Source organism: Canis aureus, chromosome 1 (assembly GCF_053574225.1).
Source record: "Canis aureus isolate CA01 chromosome 1, VMU_Caureus_v.1.0, whole genome shotgun sequence".
NCBI lineage: Eukaryota > Metazoa > Chordata > Mammalia > Carnivora > Canidae > Canis > Canis aureus.
This window is the reverse complement of record NC_135611.1, coordinates 78,272,684-78,292,634: the sequence shown is the minus strand read 5'-3', so window position 1 is coordinate 78,292,634 and position 19,951 is coordinate 78,272,684. Positions and strand designations below refer to the sequence as shown.

Here is a 19,951-nt window from a genome sequence, read left to right as displayed (position 1 = left end):
CCTCGCTGTGCTTTCATCCATTAAATGGGAAACCCCCTTTTGAATACACATTGAAACAAGGACAGCTTCTGTAAACTCCTGGAAAATATCTTTTAAAAGAAATCCATCAGTGCGGAGACTGAACCACTGAAACAGCAGCAAATGAAACCTTCAAGGTTTCATTGCAGGGTGAGGGGTGGGGGAGCTAAACAAACGGCAGGAAACAGAAAGGGTTTCCATTTCCTCATAATGGGAATAAAACCCAGGCCCAAACAGCCATTTCCTTATTGAGTCTCCAGGGAGACATTACCCGGAGGCCAGTTCCTGTTCACTCACCAGACAGTCGAGCTGAGAGACGGGGCTCTTGTTGCCGGGGTGGCTGATGTCCCAGACCTTGACGCAGCCCTTCCCGCCCGTGTACACGTGCCTCGTGGGGTTGCTGATGGTCACGGCGCACACCACCTCCCCGTGGTTCAGGGTGTTGATCTGGCGTGCGTGGCGGGGGATGCCGGGTCCGATGAGGGCGTCGGGGGGGAAGGGGACAGGCTGCATCTGACCGTCTGCGGTCACGTGGAAGGAGTACGCGCTTTTGGAGAGGGGGAGGCCAGGGAGAGAGGGGAGAGGAGACAGAACGTTTAGCACAGAGCAGCTAGTCGTTACCTCAGCAGGTCTACAGGGACGACAGGGAAGGACCGGTGCTCCTCAGGAGTCTCTTGAAATCAGTAGGAGCTGAAGTATTTACTGAAGGAACAAACTGAAAGCACAGGCCAACGGAAGTCTAGGGTGCACCAAAGGACAGGTGTGTTGAACTATGTATTTTTTTCAGTATTTACCGGTCTTTCGATTGTTGCCTAGCCATTCCATAGAGCGTTCCTTCCGATCCCATATCAAATGCTAACTATGCTTCCAAATTAACATAAAATACCTCCTTCCATGTACTTTGTATAATTGTAGGATTTCTTAGCGTAATTTTAAATGACTATTTCTTATGCTTCAGATGAAGTCCGTAAGAACTCATAATAATTTTGCACAACAAACGGTGTATTTCAACATTAACACCACAAAAAGTTTTCTAAAGGCACCGGTTTCAGGCTTGAATTTACTCTCTTTTGCATAATCCAGAGAAAACAGTAAAAGACTTTTGCATCAAGTAGCTTTATGACGATTTCAAGTGTTCTCAACATCTCCCCATCTACCTTGGCCATGACCCCCAGTTTTATCTAAGGCAGCAAAGCTGCTCTCTACTATTTTCCAAGCTTCCCCGTGGCCAGGTTTGCCCCATTCTCACCATGGAGATGTACACGGCTCAACATACATGCAGGGGAGGGTGGCAGTCAGCTCATCACTTCAAAGAAGGGAACCCTGGGGTTTACAGAAGCTCTCTGTACCTTTGGCTCAATTTTGCTATGAACCTAAAACTGCTCTAAAAAATAAAGTTTGTTAATTAAAAGAAAAATAATTTTAAAGGTGGGGGTAAGATCGGGGTTCCTGCTCTTTTCTTACTCCTTCCTACTGTCTAGACTATGAGTCAAGGAGACCAGACCTCCACCAGCCCCTCAGAGCCACAAGGGGACTCTGAAGATGGAAATCAATTGTGGAAGGGCGTAGAACACATGGATAGGATGCAGAGGCCTTGGTGACACTAAGAGGATGTGACCTGCCCTGGGCTGCTGACAGCCAGTATCTCTTATGAGAGAGAGAAATAAACTTTTATGTTACTTTAAGCTGTTTCCCATCCCCCTTGTTACAAACAAACAAACTTAATTCTAGTACATTCTTGTTTCCACCCCAAAATCTTAAAGCATATTTTATGCATTATGATCTAATGATTTAAGCACTAGTATATTACAGACATTATAACATGCACACAAAAAAGATAGAGGGCGGAGGATACACCCCCAACATCCAAACTGATGGAATGATGCACATGGCACTTTGAAGACCACTGCTCTCACTTCTTTTTTTTTTTTTTTTTTAAGATTTTATTTATTTATTCATGAGAGACACAGAAAGAGGGGCATAGGCAGAGGGAGAAGGACTTGATCCCAGGACCCAAGGATCTTGAGCTAAAGGCAATCACTTGACCACTGAGCCACCCAGGCGTCCCTGCTTTCATTTACTTCTTATCTGAAGCATCACTAGGCGTTTTAGAGGTTCAACATTAAGCCTTTTCTATAGGTCTGCATACATAACAAATGAGGTACGTAGAGTTTTCTCCTTTCCGTGACCCTCTGGGATAAGTCTGGGCCCTTTCTGGAACTTGTCATTGGCACCTTGCAGTCTCTTTACAGATCTAACAGACCATGGGTATTAACAGAGAACTCAAATTTTCATTTTAATGCTAACTCAAATTTTGTGAAATAAGCTAGCATGCACAAAATTGAAAACTGATATAGGATATTAGGTTTCCAACCTGCTTACACATAAAACCTACATACTTCCTAAGCTTGAGAAGAAAATATACGTATTGTTTTCTCTCTATGAGAGCAAAATATCAAATACATGAAGGTTAGAAAAAGAACTTTCCCTTCCCCCAAGCAAACGATACGATCTTAGATATATGTGATTTCCTGACAGACTGGTTCCATAACTAATATTACATGGCTAGCTGGACCAAATCCTTAACATTACTCTTAATTTGAATAATCAAGCATTCAGAATGGGAACCCCACAGAATGTCCTAGAAAATAAATATGCATACAAAACTACTATAGCTTCAAGCCTTTACATCAAAACAAGCCATTAAATCCCCTCTGTTTTATGCAACAGTATCCTTTGGTGTCCGTGGTAACACATCAAGCCCACACGATGATACTCTAATACATGAGCCAATGCCAATGTTAACGGACTCTACGCCATTTATTATGGGATATTTGGAGTTGGAATCAAATAGCATTGGATTGCCTTTGAAGATGGAACCACAAGAACTGGAGTTTAACTCCATCATGTTCTAGAAGAATTCTTTAAGGTCCAGTAGCAAGTTATGTGACCCAGCTATCAGGCACTATGAATTGGGACTCTCTTTTGCATAATCCAGAGAAATGAATTGGGACTGAAAATGACAAACAAATGACGAGGTAGAGAGAGGACCGGGGTGTTTCCATGAAACGATCAAACGCAATGTATCTGGTTAGAACAGTGGTTGACATGGGGAGAGAACTTGCCCTTGACAGCTTTCTGTGCTGGTGATGGCACAAGTGAAGGTTCATTTCACTGATGTAAATCACGGTGGGCGCCTCCAGGTTGGCAAACTTTCCATTAGGCACCCTTTTAGCAATTCTGGAGTTTTAGGGGAAGAAAATTCTACTTTGCTTCAATTGGAACCCCACTTGTTAAGGGAGTTGAATGTTCCAGACTAAAACAGATGCACAAAGTGTAGACAGAGAGCTGTACACTGAGTTTTGGAAGACACCCACCTCTCTCCCAGGTGTCTTCTTCTTTAAACCACACATGAGGTCTGTGATCATCATACTGAGGCAATTTAAAATTGATTCACAATGCAGTGAACTGTTGCCAGAAGCTGTGAATATTTCTGGGTCCCAAGGGAAACCCACATGGATGTTAATACATCAGTCACAGGGGGCCTGGCAGGAAGCTGATGCTGCCCGCTGTGCTGGAGAGCCTAATCAAATGAACAAAACCAGAATGACACAAAGGGCTGACGGGTCTCAAAGAGGGATCAACTGGAAGGAAAAACCAGGGGAGCATACGAGAGTCTGGAATTAGTTACTCACCCACAGGAAGAACAAGCATATCGTTGAGCAAAGGCCACATAGATGGCCTATCATGTCAACATTAAGACGTCCCAGAAGGAAACTGAGATCTCTACTTATTGAAGGGGAAACTAGGGAAAGGAAAGTAAAAATCAACCAGGAAGGGGAATTTATAAACAGATAGTGAGGATTTATAAATATCTCCCAAGCCTGAATTCAGAAAGAGGCCAGCCACCAAAGAATGCATATGGAATGATTGGATTTATGCAATTTCAAACACAGGCAGAATTTATCTGTGATGTTGAGCCAGAGTGGTGGCTCCCCTCGGCTACTGGAGAAGACACAAGAGGGGCTTCTTCAGTGTTCTTGGTGAGAAGTCACTTAGTTATATGCACTTTTCTGTATGTGTATCTCAGTGTTAAATACTGAAATTTATTTGTTGGTTCAAGAAAAAGTCAAGAGGGCTTCTGACTGATGATGAAGTAGACTAGGTCTACAGCCAAGTCAAGAGCCCAACTGTTGGTGTTGGGCTGGAGTTAAATGTATAGGAGATGCCCAACTCGCTGGCCTAACTGTGGCCATCCTTACTGGCCTAACTACCTGTAGCCTATAACATGTCCATTCCGGATACACAAGGCAGAAATATAACAAGGTATAGAGCTTGCAGGGGTTGCTGTAGGCTGGAAAGAGCGGCAAAACCATAAAACACTGAACGCCGTCCCACACCTGCATCAGTATTAAAACACCCATGAGGAAAAGTGAGGGCATGCTCAATCAAGGGCTCTTTCATCAACCAGCGGACAAGTGTGAGGGCCAGAATTGCAGAAACGGAGGAAGGTGTGGGATGGGGGGTCAGAAAAACACATGGCAATGACTAGGCAAAGAAAATCAGGAAATCCAAAGATCCTGAAGGGCAAAAGTGGAGAGACAGCCCTTGGCAAAGAGGAGAGGAGGACGTTTAGGTAGGAATGTGGGGCAGAAAGAATGAGTTCTCAGCGCCACCCACCTACACCCAAGAAAGCCTCAGGGAACTGAGACCCTGCCCCAACCCAGCTTTCTGAACAAGCACTTGGTGATTAGGATCTAATTCCGAAATCTGGTTGGAGAACTGAAAAGAATAAAGCCCTCTGGACAGCACAGATGTAAAAACTGGATGAAATCAAACTCCTTCCATGCTGAAGACACATCCTGTATTAGGCACAGAACAGAGGTAAAGGGACTTGAAGGAAAGAGTCCCCACTGAGAAGCCTCCTGGGGACACAGCGGGAAGCTGGAAAACAAGAATGCGTTTTGGAGATGCAGGTTGTTTTGTCCTAGCACACTGACGGCTGCTAATAAAACGATGCTGTTTTCTGTGGCCAAAGGAAAACAGGTGTTGACATAGTCACTGGTTTGCTGTTAACAGGCAGGACCAGCAGTGGTGGATCTGGTAAACGGGGATGAAGAACCTGGGCCTCTGGAGACTGGGTGCAGCCACCTTGGCCTTGGCACCCTCCATGGGTAATCTCTTGCTGCCTTAACAGGTATCAAAAAATCCAATCACGTCAGAAGCCCTCAAGTGCTCTTCGGGGCTCAACAAGCCCCTCACGATTTACAGCGGCTGGGCCTCAGTTCATGTGAGCATCCTGGAGCTGAAACTCCTTGCCACGCAGAACAACGGGCCAGTCCCCTAAAATATCGCATGCTGTCACGTCTCCAAGTTGTGCACAAACTGTTCCCTCTGGCCTAGAATAGCACCGCCTCCCTCCTCAGTGCACGTCACTTGCTCTGCTCTTCAGTCTGCCACAACCCCCCCAGGCAGGAGGATTCTTTTCTGGGGTCCTGGCTCTGCTTGTAAATCTTGACCATAGCACATCTCACACTGTGTACCATTGCATGTGTTTACATTTCTCATTTGTTGTTTCCCCACTCCAGAGTTCTTCGGGGACAGGTGGGCTGACCACATAGCTGGCACTCAGTATGTGAATCTCAATACCCCAGGTCACTCACTCATCGCTACCGTAATTACTTATAGATTGAGGCAGGAATGGTCTCTTTGGCAAGGAGGAGAGGCTAAAGAGAGTGGAGGGTCCTCTAACCACCTGGCTTAAGCCAGCCAACTTTCCCCAAGGGATTTCCAGCAGTCCTACCACATGTCGCTAAGAGAGAGTATCAACATTCTTGAGGGGGAAAAGCGGTCCCTAGAGAGCCAATGTGGACTGAAGCAAAAGGCAGTGAAAGCAACCACAGTAACAGAAGTGAAATTCACAGCCCTCTCCCAAGTCAGCAGAGCCCAGGGACGCAGGACCTGTTCGAAGCAAGCTGCAGCAGAAGCCACCACAGGCCACACACAAAAAGCGCGATCCTGTGTCTGGCGGCTGAAAAGCATACCATAAAGTAAAAAAAAAAAAAAAAAACAAAAAAACAACAACAACAACAAAAAAAAACAGGAAGGAGTCAGGATGCCTGGGTGGCTCAGTGGTTGAGCACCTGCCTTCGGTTCAGGGCGTGGCCCCTGGGTCCTGGGATCGAGTCCCACATTGGGATCCTTGTAGGGAGCCTGCTTCTCTCTCTGCCTGTGGCTCTGCCTCTCTTTCTCTGTCTCAGGAATAAATTTTAAAAATCTTAAAAAAAAAAAATTTGAAGAGACACGATTAGAATTTCAGCTAGTCACTTATAAAAGATGCGGGGGCCATATGTAACTTATTTGTGCCTCATTTCCCTGTATTTACAATATGCCCTGACAAAACATCCAATAAACATGACTGATGAGGTGTGGTAGAAATGGAAGTTGCATGAGAAGATACTTCCAGAAAAGCATGAAGCATAATATAGATTCAACCTCTGTTTCTAGTGTCACAGGATGTAGCTCACTGTCCCTTATTATTTGGAGAGAAGCAGCAGTACAGGAGAGGGTCACTGGCCCATTCGGCTAGTAAGTGGACGGGCCATGACTCACGTTCAGGGCAGCTAGGACAGGCCCACCCCAAAGGTAGAGCTCTAACTCTTCAGCTTAGCTTCACACTGGCACTACCTTGGACATTATCCCCTAAAGAGGGATAACATGTGCCCATTAGGATGGAGACATGTAATATACACAAAAGAAACCTTCTTGTCAATGTCATCGGAGCACTTCATTACCGAGTCCTGGCCCAGGAGGCTATGAAGGCAGGGGCACCTGGGTCACTCTAAGGTAGATGAGAATAATGTAATTTATGACTGTGGAGGACACTCTTAGCCTCAAGAACTAGTATAATGAAGGTGGTGGCTGCGGGATTGTGATGTGAGGTCATAAGAAAATCAGAGCCATATTATTCTAAGATTTCAGGAAAAGAAAATAGGTCCTTGGGAATACAATTCATCTATTTATGGTAAAATCTCCTTCACTGCCAATATAACAAGCTTTACCTTTCACAATTCTTAAGGTCTACATATCTAACCCGTAACGGTTATAAAACACAGGATTTTTCCAGTTTGGCATCCCAGCACCCTCCCAAACAGCAAATATACAGATCAGGGTACAATTCCTACCTTATTTTGAAGATAGCATATCTACATGAATGTAGTAACTTATACTACAAGGTAAGAAATTAAAGCATTAAGATAGGAGACTCCATGTTTGCTTCCTTATTTATTTTAACATACGACTACTCTCATGTTGTGTAAAGGCAAATGTAGAACTTCTTAAAATGGACATGAAGAAAGAAAATTACTCCAGAAAAAAACAGGTGATGGTCTAGCTGACAATCTCAGAGGTTCTCTAGCGAAGTTAGCATTTATGATTCTGGATTCCAGGTCCTACCTCCTCCACCAACTAAAAGTTTCAAAACTTATAAATGTGCTGGGCAGTGGCAGGACTCCCATGCAGGACAAAGATTCAAACCGAGAGATTCCTGGATGAAAAGTAAGGCAAGGGACACCTGGGTGGCTCAGTGGTTGAGCGTCTGCTTTCAGTCCTGGGATCGAACTCCATGTCGGGCTCCCAGCATGGAGCCTGCTTCTCTCTCTGCCTATGTCTCTGCCTCTCTGTGTGTGTCTCTCATGAATAAATAAATATTTTTTTTTTAAAGAAAAGTAATATGAAGAAATGTTTAAGATACAGCCCTTTCAAAGCTCACTTACAAAATTCTAGCGAAGGAACCAACTACTACAGGCCTACAAGCATTATATGAACAAGAAACAAACAGACTATACTTATATCTGATAAACTGAAAGGAATTTCTGAGGAGGTGCAGAGAGGACAGCTACCTGGTAGCTAAACATAACTCACATCAAAAGAAAGGGCCTCACATTTCAAAATAATCTCAAGAAATTAGCTACACATTCCCAAAAGATCAAAGAGTAGAAAAACAGAAATTAAACCAACCCCAAATGTGATAATGAGGCACAGAACAAGCATGTTACTTTGAGCATTTCATAGATCAAAAAACACCCAAATATCATAACATGTGAAAAGAGGGCTGAATTAATTTTCAAATCTACTACATACACCAGCTATGGATTCTAGACATGGTCAACAGATAAACCAGAAGCAAGATCAGGACTGGGACATAAGGTGGGAGGCGGGAGGGGGACTGGCCACAGAAACGTGTCCTTGGCTGAGGCTGGGATGGCCTCTGGTCACTGCTGCAAAGCATGGTTTCCTGAGAGGCAATTTTACCCCATATGTGGTTAAGATTTTCTTTTCTCTTTAGGCTCCAACTCCTAAAAGGTACTTTCAAGATTTATTTAAACATGAAATGAGTGGGTGTAAGATTTCTCAATGACATGTCTAGCATTAAAACACAGGGTGAAGGAACCTGGAACTAAGCTGGAATCTTCAGCCAAACCATTATTATCCTGAGCTGTTACTGACCTCTAGGTGCTACTACACGAGGCAGGGAGAACAAGTTGTGTATGGGGAGGAAAGCAGTATTTCTGGGCCAAAATGATGTCCTGGATGGGGAGGGCAGATCAACAAAGAGATGTTGATCTAACTCAACTTCAGAATTTCTCTTATCAGGGATTTCCACAAAGCTCAGGGGAACACATTTCCTCAACCTAAAAGCGAGTTCAAGTTAAGCTGATCAAACAATACCAATTAAATCTTGCTTTGAGGGTTTGAAAACACAGTCGGGTTACCTCTGGTAACTTAGCAATGCTTATGTCTACAATGCAAAATGTGAATCTCCTCTGGAAGGGATGAATCACAGGGTCTTACACAATCCTGGCCTCATCTCCCACCTACTCAATGCACCAAATATTTGCTTACTGGGTAGTGGTGCTCAAGGGGACAGAGGGACTTTGGAAGCTTCCATTTTAGTAGGGAAGAAGCAGGCAGAAATAGGACATGTGCTCATCATGGTACTTAAGCTCCAAGTGTGCACGGTGTCACAGACATTACAAAGTACTCCTGGAGAGGGATCACATTTGGAAAGCCATCAGTGAAGGCTTCGTGCTATGAAGGCAGCAGCAGAAGCAGTCTTTGAAGGACAGGGAGTATTCCCACAGAAAGAAGACTGGTGAGAATGGACATTGTTCCAGAGAGGAGGAAAGGCTGTCAGGGAGTGGAAGGTTACTTCTTTCAGCCCAGGTGCAAGAGACAAAGAACACACGACACGAGGCTAGAAAAGCAGGTGGGGGTCATAGCACCAGAGGGGCCTGGAATGCCCTGTCACCAGTTTATGTGCAACTTCTGAAGATCTCTGGGTAAGAAAAGAGCCTAATCAGGTAAGCACTTTATAAGGGAGAAAACAGACCTAGGATCTTAATGACAAAAGCAAGTAGGAATCAAGTGAGGATCTTAACAATTAAGATTGGTGGGGCACCTGGATGGTTCGGTCAGTTAAGTGTCTGTTTTTGGCTCAGGTCATGATCTCAGGTCCTGGAATTGAGCGCCACATGGGACTCTGGGCTCAGCAGGGAGTCTGCTTCTCCCTCTTCCTCTGCCCCTCCTCCTGTTCATGCTTACACACACTCTCTCTCTCTCAAATAAATAAGTAAAATCTGAAGAAGAAGAAGAAGAAGAAGAAGAAGAAGAAGAAGAAGAAGACGACGACGACGACGACGAGGAGGAGGAGGAGGAGGAGGAAGAAGAGGAGGGGGAGGAGGAAGAAGAAGAAGAGGAAGAGGAAGAAGAGCAAAATGTGATTTACACAAGGAAGAATCACAGGCTAATGTTTGTGCCCAGATGCCAGAGAATGAGGACTGTGCTGTTAACAAAGATAGGGAAGTTAGAAGAGGCTGGTATAGGGGTGAAGGGAGACAGGGAAACTGACCAGGTTGGTTAGAAAACCCTACTGAGATCTTATATCACTTTAACACCAACACTAGGTACAAAATAGTAGCAATAGGAGTCATCTTGCTCTATTCCACTTTGATTTAAAAAAAAAAAAAAAAAGGTAAGGCCATGGGGCCTTTGCATATGCTCCTTTATACCTCCCCTATGAGGTTAAAGCAGCTCAGAAAACACTTCTTCCTTGACCCTCTCAGACAGAATCAGCCTGTCACAAACTTTAATAGAATAATGTCCTTCTGAGTCATAGCTCTTCTCTCAATTATAATCATGGATTCATTTCTGTGATTATTTGATTAATATTATCTCTCCATCCCTGGGCTGTGAGCTTCTAATAGGGTCCCTTATACCTATGCAGCAGGTTTCCATGAAATCTGTGGGAAAGGACAAGAGGGAAGTGACTGTTAGATTTTAGTGAGCAGATGGTGTAGGAACCTGAAATCACATCCCACAAGATAGGGCTGAAGCAATGGACACATTCTGCCAGGAGAGAAGCCTTTGGCCAGACGGTCGTCTCCAAATATCTGAAGAGCTGTCACAGGGATGACAGATTAATGGTGCACCATGTGGTCTCAAGGCGTAGGAAAGAACCAGGTTCGATGGATAAAGGTTCCAGAGAGACAGATCTCAGCTCGAGGGCTGCAATGGTTTTCACACAGCCAGGGAAAATGGCTTGCTCCAGGTACCAGAAGTCACCACACTAGACCTGCTAGGTCAGAGGCACACAGCCACGTGGTGAGGCAGTCATAGGAGATGTGAGCCAAATGAGCATTTACCCTAGAAGCACTTTCAAAGTCCCACTGGGAAGTCCCCCAGCTGTGCTAACCCAGAGGAACTCACCCATTTGCAGAGGAATCCCTCAAGCTCTGTCTGCACTGGGAGCATGTTGCGGGCTGCCCCTTGTCCCTGCAAGGGTCCACATTTTCTGCCCCCTTTGCTCTGCGGGCTTGTTTTTCCTGCTCACGCTCAGTTTTCAGTATCTCCTCCTTACCCCAAGAAGTCCTTCCCATCCTCACCACGGTCACTCTTGACTTGTTTGCCTAGCACCCACTGTTCTGCCTTCGCAGGGCCACACAAACATACTGCAGCCTTTGTCTCTTTAGTGTTTCCCCATCAGAGGGGCCCCAAGGGCGGGGAAGATGAACATTCTCCTTCCTGGAGCCTGCCCAGCACGGAGCACAAAGCCTGGCACACAGTTCTCTCTCAAATGTCCATGAGTAACCATCTGTCGCCCTACCCAAATATTATTTCTTGGTATTTGTCAGAGGATGACATTCACAAACCTTTACCACCCCTTTTTCTTTTTTTTAATTTTTATTTATTTATGATAGTCACAGAGAGAGAGAGAGAGAAAGATAGAGAGAGAGAGAGAGGCAGAGACATAGGCAGAGGGAGAAGCAGGCTCCACGCACCGGGAGTCCGACGTGGGATTCGATCCCGGGTCTCCAGGATCTTGTCCTGGGCCAAAGGCAGGCGCTGAACTGCTGCGCCACCCAGGGATCCCCCCTTTCTTACCCTAACCCTGGCCATGCTGGTTTGTCACCGTTTCTCTTAAGTGCCTCAGACCAAAGCTGTTCAGAGTGTGGTCTGCAAATGTTTGCTACTGTCCGCACATAGACCTGCTCACTCGGGGACAGGAAGTGTTGAAAATGGTTATACAGCAACTTGACAGAATCGGTTCACGACAGCTGACTCTTGTAACTAAAAAACCAGGACTTATGTTGTGTATTTTTCTTCCTTTATTCATCCCTATTTGTCTGTTCCTCATGTTGGGAAAAGACTGGTCATCATAGATGTTTTGAGAAGCACTGCCTGGGGGAGTGCACCTTTACTCAACAATGAGGACAGGAACCCTCTCATAGTAGCTAATGGATTAAAACAAAGAGAGTAAGATGTAATATAGCCCAGATCCCAGAGATAATGGTGAGCTCCATATTCCCCTCTGATATTCACTTGATCTTCCTCACAGAATACAGCTTCCCTCAAACTTTAAAGAAAAGCCAAAAAAAATATATTTTCACTGTTTTGGAGAGCAAAAACCACTCTGATGCAGTCACTCTCACCTGTGACTCTCAGGACTTTGCTGTCACATCCACTGTCACTGTCCCTGAGCATGTCATATCCTAGCTTAATACAGCTGGGAACACAAAGAAGCCCAAGGTGCTTACAAGCCAAGGACATGAATATTTTGGCTCTAAGAAGCATGACACCAGTATTATCATAGAAGGTTTAAAGTTTGTGTCTAATTGCATTATTAACACACACACACCCCAACTATAAGGAGCTAGGTCTGAATTAATGGTCCTCTACATGCTAACCTCCAAGACCATCACCATAGCCTAGAGCTCTTCCCAGCCCACCCCATGTGCCTCATACCTCACACCCCACTCAGGGTGGGGTCTTGGCAGCCAGATACACCCTGACTCTTGAAACTGGCTTTCCCTAATTGTCAGCTGAACTTGCCATTATTTTCCCCTGAAGATTCATCAGTTACTATTAATTATTGCTTCTTATCACATTACTCATGTGCCCTTTATTCACTCGCCAGTCTGCAGGACACACCACAGCTACACTGCCACCAACAACAGACAAGAAATACCCATTACATGCCCGGGGGCATCCCAGGCTGGAAGCAGAGGGGCATACCCAAGATAATACACTACCTAGCAGTTCATGAATTTTCAAGAATGATTTGCAACACTGTCCCTAATCCTGCTCTTCCCTGGGTCTAGCGTGTCACCATAAATTCTTAACATCTCTTCCGGTTCTTAGTGTAGACAAAGTCTCATTTCATCATGAATCAAATTACCATGAAATAGATATTATAATACATGTAAAATCGAGCCATGGGAATCTGTTTTCCAAAATGCAGGTGATGGAGGTAAGGAATTCCGTTTTTCCTCATGCCGCTGGTTTATTTGAAGAAAGGCTCCAGTCAAAATCACACAAAGATGACCAGGTAGTTGAATGGACCACTCAAATTAATGTAATACACAACATGCATCAAACGCATAAATAAAAGCAGAAAGCAACCACACAAAGGTAGAACAGTATAAGAAAAATAAACCGAAGGTCTGTAACATGTACCCCAATTTGGAAAAAATCCAAATTGTAAGGGCCCTACAGAAAAGCAGAGTATGTGCTGGGAGGTAAGACAGATATTCCACCCCCCTCAATATTTCAATTTTGCTTTGTTATGAAAATTAAGAACTTTAGGAATTCTTCAAAATCACATTTCTAATTACTAACATATGGAAAGCCAAGTGATTTGAAAGGACACCGAAAAAATAGCCAATGGGGTTTTTCAAATTCTGAATGCTGTTTTGCCCCTTCAATTTATTTATCTTGCTTTCCCACAAAGCCACTCTGCATTTTATAGTCTAGGACCTCTCAGAGTGAAGCACGCACCAAACTTTATGGGGTGCAGGGCGGGGGCGCAGGTGGGCAGGGAGGTTCCAACTTCAAATGCTGGCATCCAATAGATGTCACAACTACCCTTCATACACCCCTAGTTTCCACTCAAATAAGAAAAAGTATAGCACTGAGCCAGGGACAGGGACAACATGTTTCAAATTTCTGAGATTTCAGGAGTTCATGACAGCTTATTACTGCCCACAACACAGTCCTGTTGAAAATCTCCAGCAGCTGACCAAAGTTAAAGCAGAGCAGCTTTCCGAAGAAGGGTCAAGCAAGGAGGGCCAACCACCCCCAGTTCTTGCCTCCCTCTAGGTCCCAGCGACAACAGCTTCTCTCCAGAAATAACTAAATGCATGAGATCACCCATAGTGAGAAAACAGAGGCATGACACCTACAAGATGCCTATTTATAGAAAGTGTTAACACTCCTCAGGAAAAGACACTAGAAATCTCCTTGGAAACGTCCAAGCCTGTGCTCCCTTTGGAATTCTAGTCTGCTAATAGCCATGACTAAGTAATTGCCTTTAAAACAAAACTGAGGAGAGTTGGAGGTACTTACGGTTTCCCCCCAGGGATTCCTGCCAGGTTGGGAGGGATTGTAGGTACTCGCATGTGAGGGGGAGGATCAAACCCAACCTGGAAACAAGAAAGAAGACATTAAAGACTCAGTTCATACAGAGTAGGCACTTTGTGAACATCTATAGACTTCTCACTAGAAACTCATAGACCTCTAAAGCCACATAAACAGGAACGGTAACATGTGCTAATGCTTTTCAAAAGAAAAATTAGTAATAGAACCACCTGTAAATACAACAGGCCATACTTCTTTTTGGGTTGGTTGGAGTGTGGTCTATCTGTACATCGAGAACCAGCTTCCCATAGTAAAGACTTCCTGTGGACCTGGGATATCCTGCCTTCCCCAAAAGGTACAGAGAACAGTATGTTTGTCTGAGTCAGGATTTCTTGGCCTTGGCACTATCAATGTTTTGAGCCAGATGGTTGTTTGGGGCTGTCCTGGGCATGGCAGATGTTTTAGCACCACCCTTGGCTTCTAGACTCTGCGTACCAATAGCATTCCCCACTTCTGATCCATGGTGGTGGTCGGGGGGAGGGGCAAAATCACCCCCAGTTTCATACCACTGGTCTAATTTACTGCATAAACATTCATGGATTCTCTAGTTTTTTTTTTTTTTTTTTTTTTTTTTTTTTTAAGATTTTATTTGACAGAGAGAGCACAAGCAGGGGGAGTGGCAGACAGAGGAAGAGGGAGCAGCAGACTCCTCCAGGAGCAGGGAGCCTGGGATCATGGCCTGAGGGGAAGGCAGACGCTTCACCAATTGAGCCACCCATGTGCCCCTGAACATGACATATCCTAAACAGCCAAAAGAAATATATAGGGACTTCTATTTGCTACAGGTTATAATCTATTCACTTTCCCTGATCCAATTGAGGATTATAATCACTTTGGCCCTTTGCGGTAAAAAATGAGGCTATTCACATAGTGGTTAAAGACTGGACAAGAAGATGGGCAAGCTGGCCCAGAGTTCAGCCACTTCTGCTTTCTCTCTGCTGCCCTGAGATCACTGCTTACACCTGAGTCACACTGTTGGGTTTAAAGAATAATATAGGCACGGAAAGAAAAAGTTACACCTTCTCAAATATTTTTTCCTAAGAATTAAAGAAGGTAAAAAAAACTTCAAGAAAATGAATGAAAAGGCTTCTTTCTGTGAGCTACTTGAGTCATTTCATTGCCTTCCAAAAAAAAAAAAAAAATCTACTTGGGGGGAGAAAACCAGATGTCCCCTGAATCGCAAAAGTAGCTCCTAAACACTGCCTTGTTTCATCCACAAAAACAGTAAACCAAGAAGCGCCGAGCCCTAACTTAATGAAGCAGCATAGTGATGGTGGCAGGCGGGGTGCAGTGGGGACACTGGGGCTCTGTTTGGTGGGCAGGCGCAGGTGAAGGTCCAGATCCTGGCTCACCTGCCTGCCAGTGCACCCACCTGCCCTCCCACCTGCCCGCCCACCCGTGGCATCTACGATTGAGGAGTGCCCGTAGGCCACCACAGCAACGGCGGCAGGGGTCCTGGCCCTGGCTCACCTGCCCACTATGCACCCACCTGCCTACCCACCTGAGTGCCCATCTGTGGCACCTACCATCAGGGAGCGCCCGTAGGCCACCACGGTGGTGGCGGCGGGGGCCCTGGCCCTAGCTCACCTGCCCTCCTGCCCACCTGTGCACCCACCTGCCTGCCCACCTGCATGCCTGTCCGTGGCACCTACCATTGGGGAGCGCCCGTAGGCTACTACAGCGGCGGCAGCGGCGGCAGCGCTCATCTGCGGGGACATGTTATGCAGGCTGGCGTAGGCGGCGCCGGGGCTGGTCAGCTCGCCGTTCATGCCGGCGTGGGGTACCATCCCGAACGGGGCGGGGTATGGGCCAGGCACCGCCAGCGGCGTCCTCAGGCCGGCCGCTGCAAGGAAGCACAAGATGTGCAGGATGTCACTCAGCCAGCGCTGTGGTCCAGCCTGACCGTCAACTCCAGAGTCACCTCTAGTGCCATTCACAAGGGGTGAGGACAAGGATGGCCTGGGTGACATAGGGGGCGGTCATCACCACCCACTCAGCTGAATTCATCTCCAGGGAAGAATGAACCCCAGGGGAAGCACTGTCCATGCATTTTGTCCTTGGCTCCCCAGCACTGGGAAACCAGGCAATTAAAATTAATAAACTGCACTATTGTGCCCGATTCACAGAAGGTAAACCAAGGCACAGGGCACTACCTGTTTATCTGACTTAATCTCAAAATAAGGTTTTGGTAAAATCCAAGATTCCTCCTAGAGTCTAAATTTTCATTCCCTGTTACCTATTCCAAATGAAGACCTGACTCTGGATTCATGACTGAAACCAAAGCATGGGTTTAGAAGGAATCTTCTAGGGCCTATTTTCGTCTGGGTCCAAGGTGTTAAAGAAGATTAAGTTAAAAGTTACTAATTTATTCATGGGCTGGAGACTCCGTGAAACCCCCCCAATTTCTAATGACAGACCACTGATTCCTGAGGGATATACCAGGAAAAAAAAATGGCCAACTAAAAAGTAAGCAAGAAGCACACTTGGGAGGGCAGTTTTGGTTAGTATTAGTGAACTCATTAATGCAAGTGATAGTTTGGTCAGGAGCTTATGTGCAAATAATTATCGGAAACTTTATTGAAGTCCCTGGAATTTGGATTATTTGTGGGGAGGGGGTGGTGGTAGTGGTGGAGCCAAATATAAACAGTCGGAGACCCAACAGGGTGCAGCTGCTGAAACCTAAGGACAAACATCTGTTTCTTATCATGGCTTTTCAGGGATGGGAAGGAGGCGGGCATTGAGTGTGTTTCATATTCATGGGGAAATGGCGTCAGGAGTGCACACACAACGACCCAAGCCAGGAAGGGGAAACGCAAAACAAAGCACAACAAGAGGCAATGTTGCTCTACCCGCTTGGTTAACGAGGGGGTCCATGGCTGGAGGCTTGCCGAGGCCTGGACGGAGTCCTGGAGTGGCACTGGTGCCCGGCGTTGGCATATCGCTCCGAGGCGTCGGTGTGCTGGATTTCAGAACAGGCGTGCTGGCTTTTTCATGCTGGTATCATTAAACAAATTAAATGAGTATTATTTTTAATCCAAGCCATATTACACAATTTATCACAACAGCAGCTGGGACACTTGGGCACCTTCTAGCTACTCCCTCAGCCAATTTTCATAAATCCACACAATGTTGACAGCATTAACTTGTGAGCGAGAAATGTTGACCTTTCCTCTTCCTGCCAGAATTAAAACTCTAGCTAGAGACACAGAACATGATCACACTTCTTCCTCCGCAGATTTTATTTTAAAAAGTATTTTTCCATCAGGCATGTGGACTTTGGATGTGGGCCAAGTCAGAACGATGACCACCCAGAGAAAAATCCCCAGGCACTTCAGAAACAAATGGCTGGGTCACTGAGAATGTCAGAGGGAGGATCCCTCTTCTAATCTTGCCTGTTAGTGGCAGTAGGATTGAGACTATTAGTGAGAGGCAGCAGGGCCATGGATTTGATGAGAAACAAACCAGCATCTCAAAGGCAAAAGCCCGAGGAGTCCTGTCCCTTTGAGAGCTGTGTGAGGTGTTAAGCACCACTGCCCATTTGCCTACATGACAGATGTTGACCTCTAGCGCAGAGGCCATCAGGGGTGTGGCAGTAACAGGGTCATGGGGCATCATCCTCTGCATCTCATCCATTCCTTTAAATCCCAGTCTGAGGAACACTGTGGAGAAGCCAAGAGCATGCATGGGATAGGGAGAGAGACCCTAGCTCCCTCTGGCCTTGGATCTGATGGGCTGTATAAACTTGGCAGGCTCCTCAGACTTTCTTCCCCATAGGTGACAGGGATAATGCCCAGGAAGACTGTATAAGCATCACACGTAGAGCTGTTATGTCTCAGCTTTTGTGGGTTAAGAGATGACATGCTCCACGTTATTTGTTGAATGGTTGAAAGTAGGAACAGACAAGGAGGTTCTGCCCTCCCTGAATCAGTTTCAGGCCTCTTGGGGCGTGACCACTTGAGTACATTCCCATTCTGACCCCCAACCCAATGCCAACATGCCCCAACACAATGGGTCAGTTGAAAATAAGGTACTAAGGGTCCTCTGAACCACAAAGGAAAATAAACTGCTAAACAGGCAGAGGACAGCTCATGGGACCTACCAAGCTCATTTCTTTGGATTTCAAAGAAGTGGAGCTTCCTGAAGAGGCTGTGGACGCCGGGCTGCTGGAAGCATCTTTCTTCAGCAGGCGGTTTTTGTCGATCCCGTTTTCCCTGGGTGAATGGGCAGGGCTTGCTCGTGGAGAAGAAGGGTCCTCAACAAGCATAAGCAAAGCTTGTGTGATTTCACTTATAATGGATGGACCTTGCGCTTCACAGATTCTATTTCCACACTAATTCTCTATATTAAAGGAGGACCCTTTAAGTCCTTTAGATCTGGAGCACTTGGGAGTGTGCACCCTGACTAGCAATGTTGTTATAATTAACGGAATTAACAGGATGGCATTTGCAAACACATCCATGAAGACAGCACAGAGGGAGAAAACATCCAAGAACAATTCTACCCTTCCTCATGTTCAGATACTTTTCTCAGGAATGAAAAAGGCACCAAGCCTTTTTCCCAGGGCACAGGAATGAAAGGGGCACTAAGCACCCAACTTACGAATCCTAAATGACTGGGAAAACAGATTTTTTTAACAAAAGTTCGTGTCAGATCACTATTGCTCCATCTGTGAACCACCATGAAGTTTCTAAGGTGTAAAGTTGTGAGAAACTAAAATACCATGGCTCTACTTTCTGTTTCTCATAAGTCACTCTGAAAATAAAGTTTGAGAAAATGAGTGGCTACCTCATTAGACACATCCACAACTAAGTTGTCATCGCTTTTGTCACCATCGCTGTCCTGGAAAAAGAAATTGTAATGCCATTTATTAAAGGGTTAGAGGCCCAGTTAAATTTCTATAGTTCTTGGTAGCAGACAGACTGAAAAATGGCCCAGGACATGCCTATAGGTTCCCTTCCAGACTGCGAGGCAGAGTCACTAATATTTCCTTCCCCTGTCATCTGATGTGGTCTACCCAAAGCCCCAAGCAGAAATTATTGCAGTGGCATGCCTGCTATAGATCATACTGGTGAGGGCAAGTTGCAAACATGGGGTGCATAGTAAGAGCTCAATAAATGTTTGCAACAGCTGAATCTCTCTTATAATCTGAAATCCATGCATGTCCTTCCATCAGGGCTCTTTTCCCATGGGATGTCAAATTAAGAACATAATTTCATGTCATTGCTTTAGGTATATTATCCTGAAGATAGCCAACAAATCTTGTGTTCACAGACAATTTGTAATTATAAGGACAAACTTCAACCATGTTCCCATGAGGTTGCTAACTACTTAAGAAAAAAAAGCAAAAAACCTATAAACAATGAAGCTATCTACTTGGCTGGGATAACATACCAAGATCTAACCTCATGTTAAGAATAAACCTCTTTAGCAATCAGCATGGAATATTTTTGGAGAGATGGAAGGAAGAGAGGATGGCAAAGTCTGGAGGGCACTAATACCTTGCAGTAGGGCTTTGATTCTCCATAAAACTGTAAAATTTGCTAATCAAGGAAACTCCAAGGTTGTACTAAGTTTGAGAAAGCTTCAGAAAAGCTATTAAATTGATTATTTTTTAAAGATTTTATTTATTTATTTGAGAGAGAGATAGAGAGCACAAGCAGGGGGGTGGGAGAAGCAGGCTCTCCCGTTGAGCAAGGAGCCTAACATGGGACTTAATCCCAGGACCTTGGGATCATCACTTGAGCTAAAGGCAGACGCTTAACCCACTGAGCCACCCAGGTGCCCCAAAGCTATTCAATTTAATTATGTGATCACTAAATCAATCAACCTAAGGGCAAGACTGAAAAAGTCTTTCTTAGCCAAAAGACCTCCTGTCCTTTAGTACAGAATAATACAATGAGTTTATGAAAGAAGTAGGATCTCATAATGGGCCATAACTCTCAAAAAGGAGTAGGTCATT

General features: G+C 45.2%; 1 protein-coding gene across 6 annotated transcripts in view; it reads right to left on the bottom strand.

Moving 5' to 3' along the window:
* TLE1 (TLE family member 1, transcriptional corepressor) overlaps positions 1 to 19,951 on the bottom strand; it is an 86,159-nt gene that overhangs the window by 8,420 nt on the left and 57,788 nt on the right. For all 6 annotated transcript variants that reach the window (XM_077905761.1, XM_077905768.1, XM_077905780.1 and 3 more), the window contains 6 exons: positions 18,778 to 18,831; positions 18,092 to 18,244; positions 16,842 to 16,986; positions 15,645 to 15,835; positions 13,921 to 13,997; positions 316 to 565 (listed from right to left, as the gene is read on the bottom strand). In XM_077905761.1, the coding sequence (XP_077761887.1) occupies positions 316 to 565; positions 13,921 to 13,997; positions 15,645 to 15,835; positions 16,842 to 16,986; positions 18,092 to 18,244; positions 18,778 to 18,831 (870 nt within the window). The remainder of the gene's footprint in view (positions 1 to 315; positions 566 to 13,920; positions 13,998 to 15,644; positions 15,836 to 16,841; positions 16,987 to 18,091; positions 18,245 to 18,777; positions 18,832 to 19,951) is intronic.